At 36.7% G+C, this 5161-nt stretch overlaps 1 protein-coding gene across 1 annotated transcript; it reads right to left on the reverse strand.

Annotated features, from left to right (window-relative positions):
* Positions 1 to 2804: 2804 nt before the first annotated feature.
* On the reverse strand, positions 2805 to 4754 carry LOC149267625 (actin-7-like). The gene is made up of 3 exons (XM_089433745.1): positions 4603 to 4754; positions 3187 to 4268; positions 2805 to 3094 (listed from the first exon to the last, which is right to left on the reverse strand). Exons 2-3 carry the CDS (start codon positions 4252 to 4254, stop codon positions 3029 to 3031), a joined length of 1134 nt encoding a protein of 377 aa, XP_089289871.1. The 5' UTR covers positions 4255 to 4268; positions 4603 to 4754; the 3' UTR covers positions 2805 to 3028.
* Positions 4755 to 5161: the final 407 nt, after the last annotated feature.

Consider the following 5161-nt stretch of genomic DNA (forward strand, 5'->3'; position numbering starts at 1 on the left):
AAAGCATTCTCCTTGTAATGAAAAATGTGACATGCCCATTTATAATGGATCCCATGATCCAAAAGTGCTCAATAATTGGGTCCTCATCCTACACATATGACTTGAATATAATTTGATTCCTAAAGAAAATAAGGTGTCTTTTGCCAAGTTGATGCTCACAAGGCTTACCAAGCTTTTGGTTGCAAAACATGCAATGAATCATAACCCAATCACCACTTCAAATAGGTTTGTGGCATACCTTAGTATCATATTTTATCCTACTAGCTACAAACATGATACAAACATCAAGTGGATCGAGGTAGTTTATTTATCACATGTGCACATGTCTCCCATAATTTCCATGTCACTTGTCTCTTTGATAATTCATCACAAGAGAATTTGATTGTCAAATCTATTTCCAATAAACTACACTTGCTCATGGACCACCATCCTCATCCTTGTGCACTTGGATGGAATGATCATGGCTCCACTTCCTTGATCATTCACGCATGCACTATGTCATTTCCTTTTGGTACTAATTTGTGGGTAAAGTCACTTGTGATGTGACCAATATGGAATAGTATGGTATGTTTTTTTTGCCAACCATATCAGTAAGATTGGAAGGCCAAATATGATACATTAGATAATGCTTACCTACTAAATAAATATAACAAGAAGTAGCTTATCCAAAACACACTTGAATTACCACATCATGTTCATCCTATAGTGAAGAAGCATTATTTAACTTTTATCGAGCAACCTTATCCATAACATCACTTTGTTCTGGATTTTGAAGTTTGAGGTTCATTCATCAATTGTAAATATTCTTGTAAATCTCCACATTTAGCATATGCTTTGTTTCTCATCAATCTCAATTACATCAAGACATTGCCTCAAGATACAATAAAAAAATGTTCAAGGGTTCTCACCTATTACAAAGTTCTCTCCTCACTTGGAAGTTCAAATTTGGTAGCTTCGTCTTGCTTATTCACAACCAAGTTTGAAATTGTTCATCCCCTAAAGATTTCCTTTTGGTTTACAATGTGTTCTATCATGATTGTTTGGTTGAGCATCCATGATATTGTCAACACGTCTCATGAATCAACATTAGACTCAAATATCTTGACCAGTGATCCTGCGAATATTGTTCGAAATTTTCAACTTCTACTCATTATAGATCAAGTTTTCAAGGAACTTGCCGCACTTGTCAAGGATTCTCTATTTCATACCTTGTCGTTGTAAAAGGTTTGCATCCACATCATGCTCATTTAGCATTAAATACAATAGCATTTTCCCTCTCTCTTGATAGCACCAAAGACCCATACTTCCATTGTTGGGAGGAATGATACAAAATCTTAGTGATTAACATATGATAGAGATATTATGTTAAATTATTATGGTGTGCACATTATTATACTTTATTCTAGGGATGTCACTCGATTTTTCCTATTTCTCATGTCTAGTTGAGATCTTATCTCTAACTAAATTCAATTGTTATTTCTTAAGATCTTGTCTCTAATTTATTATTTAATTTCATCATATAAAATTATATAAATTCAACTTCTAATTAATAAAAAATACATATATATGGAGTAAAATTCTGCTGAGATTTTCCACATCATCTTACTTATTAGTTAAATCAGATATCACTTTGTTATTTCAATATTTTACATTTCCTATTTTAAATTTAGTAGCAACCTTGTTTTTTTCAAAAGTTAGTTGACAACTCCCGCCTTTTGGACTTTAAGTTAGTGGTATAACCTTGTTTTGATTGGAAAAAAGACTTTGTTAGCATAAAATTGAGTCACTCACCTTCGTTTAAAAAGGCTGTATAGAATGGTATGTATTCTAAAAGTTTGAAAAGTAGTTGTTAGAAACCCAAAGTTCTAAAACGCAGGGTAGAATGGTATCTATTTTAAAAGTTGTTAAAGTAATAGAAGTTGGAAATATTGTTGTGTTATTAAATCAAAAATCAAAAATCAAAAAATTGTTGTATAGCAATTAAGTTTTTGTTATACAAGTTAGAAATTATGCTTTTAAAAAAATTGCATATAAAATTATTGTATTTAAATTAATTAAAAAATTGTATATAAAATTATTGTGTCCAATTTTACTTGTCCAAATTAACTCAAAATTATTTGATGAGTTCACCAAATTTGAATTTGACAAAGTTTGGCGAAATTGATCTTGCACGAGGACTCGAAATCTGAAATAGATGTGTTAATCACATTACATGAAGTTTCAAAATTAAACATTATAACTTGTATTAGTCAATGCTAAATTAATAGTGATTATAGTCTTGCAAAGCTTAATAATAAAAACTTAGTACACAAATATTTAAAAATCATAGCATAAATATTGCAACTATATCTAGAGATTATGACACAAAATCTCTGAGATAGTTGTCCATATAGCATTATATTATGCAAAGCAATAAACCTTTAAAAATATGATCCAATCAAATATTGGAAAAATAGTTTTTAAATATTTTTTTTTTTCAAAATTCAACATTATAATTTATATTACTTAATATTAAACTTATCATAATCAACCAATATTAACTTTGGCAAGAATAATAACCATGAAAAGTAATTTGATTATGGTGATTCAAATACCTTTTTAACTAATTCCATTTAACCCAATTCAATATATAAAATGTTTTGAATCTTAAACTTGCAAAGTTGGTGCCCATAACTTTTTACATTTAGTTAGTGTATGGAAAAGTGTTTTTCTAAGTAGTCTGACAAAAAGTGATATTCAATATAGATCTATATTATTTATCACCAATGCCATGAATAATTATGACATGAACTTCATCACTCAAATGTTTTAAGAGATAATCAAAGTAGATTTAATATTAAAAAAATATTTATAATAATCACTTTAGATAATGAGTTGACATATGAACAACCATAAGCATATCAACAACGGTGTACTGTGGTGGACATATACAACAAACAGGTCATACAACTCATGACCTAAAAACACTAGACCGGGGTAAAGAATGGAACCAAAAAGCAAAACCAGTAAATAATAATAAAATATATAATTAAAAACACTTTCTGTGAACGATGGACGATCCCGACTCCTCGTACTCAGCTTTCGTAATCCACATCTGCAAGCACAGAAATCCCGTTAGATATGAAAAGCAAATAATGAAGCAAAATTGAATCGAGTTTGAAGTCCGCAACCAAGAAAGCCACGCACCTGCTGGAAAGTGCTGAGAGAGGCGAGAATAGAGCCACCGATCCAGACACTGTACTTCCTCTCAGGGGGAGCAACGACCTTGATTTTCATGGAGGCGGGAGCGAGGGCCGTGACCTCCTTGTGCACACGATCGGCGATCCCGGGGAACATGGTGGAACCCCCGCTCATCACAATGTTGCCATACAAATCCTTCCTGATGTCCACGTCACACTTCATAATGGAATTGTAGGTCGTCTCGTGGATCCCGGGGGCCTCCATCCCGATGAGCGACGGCTGGAACAGGACCTCCGGGCAACGGAACCTCTCAGCACCGATCGTCACTATTTGGCCATCGGGGAGCTCGTAGCTCTTCTCCAGCGACGGTGTCGTTGATGCAAGCTGGAGCTCGTTTTCGTAGTCCAGCGCTACGTAGCCCAGCTTCTCCTTCATGTCGCGCACGATTTCGCGCTCCGCAGTCGTGGTGAGAGAATAGCCACGCTCCGTCAGGATCTTCGCCAGCGCCACCGTGAGGTCACGGCCCGCCAAATCCAAACGGCAGATGGCGTGAGGCAACGTGTAGCCCTCGTAAATAGGCACCACATGCGAGACACCGTCGCCTGAATCGACCACGATTCCCGTTGTCCGCCCACTGGCATAGAGCGAGAGCACTGCCTGGATGGCAATGTAAGTGGCCGGGACATTGAAAATATCGAACATGATCTCGATCATTTTCTCGCGGTTGGCCTTGGGATTCAGCGGGGCCTCCGTCAGCAGAATAGGGTGCTCCTCGGGGGCGATGCGTAGCTCGTTGCTGAAGGTATGTTGCCAGATCTTCTCCATGTCGTCCCAATTAGAGACAATGCCGTGCTCGATTGGGTATTTCAGTGTGAGGATCCCACGCTTCGACTGCGCTTCGTCGCCAACGTAGGCGTCCTTCTGCCCCATCCCCACCATGACTCCCATGTGTCGTGGTCTGCCTACGATGCTCGGGAACACCGCCCTCGGAGCATCGTCGCCCGCCAAGCCAGCCTTCACAGCGCCGGAACCATTGTCGCAGACTACTGGCTGAATTTCCTCTCCCTCCGCCATTACCGCCTGAGTTGCTGCATAAAATGAAATGATAGTTTGAGGTCCATGAAATGAAATGATATTTTAAGATCCATTAGATTAAAAATAGTTTACCAGATTAAAAAATTAGAATGAATGATATTTTCCTATAATATCTATTAAAAAGACGATCTAGATTAGATTAAAAATTAAAAAAACTCTGCACACAACTATTTATTAAACTACGCAGCTTAATATATTATAACCGTTGTTAACCGTTGTTATGAACTAATATATATAACTTGAGATTCAAAGTTCAAATTTCTATTTTTCAAATAAAAAAATCTTACACAATCAAGTTATCTTTCTCATAAGTAATTGCAAACTAACCTTCTAGTAAGTAATTGCAGAGGCAATACTTGATAAAGCTCGGAAGCAATAATAGAGAAGCTCTGCAACACAGTAATAGAGAAGCTCTGCAACACAAGAGATTGAATGGATCGATTGGACAGTGAACATGGGAATGAGAATTTGGTATAAATAGAGGAAGTTAAAGCTGCTTGACAGTTTGGCGTGGGGAACACACATGCTGAGGTGCCTGACGAGTAGCCATCGCAGCCATAGCTTTTATGAAGCCTTGCATGTGCTTGCTGGCTGAGCAAAGTAAAAAGAGATTTGGTGGAGATGTGATGTTAAATTAATAATGATTTATTATAAATATATGGTTTTGTAAAGGGTTTATGAGGCAGAAAGCGTGCTGATCTCATTGCCTCCTGCATGATGAGATCTAGAACCTGTAACTAATCATGGTCTAAACGCCATGGCTAGTTTATAGCTGCCAAATACCATGCCTAGTTTTTAGCTGCCTAACATTCCATGGAGATGCAGTCAAGGTAGATAGCCATTTAGGCTCCATCAAGATCAAACTAACACATGAAAGAGCATTATC

This window comes from Pinus tabuliformis, chromosome 6, assembly GCF_031772625.1.
Source record: "Pinus tabuliformis cultivar Carrire ecotype Pingquan chromosome 6, CPIR1, whole genome shotgun sequence".
Taxonomy (NCBI): domain Eukaryota; kingdom Viridiplantae; phylum Streptophyta; class Pinopsida; order Pinales; family Pinaceae; genus Pinus; species Pinus tabuliformis.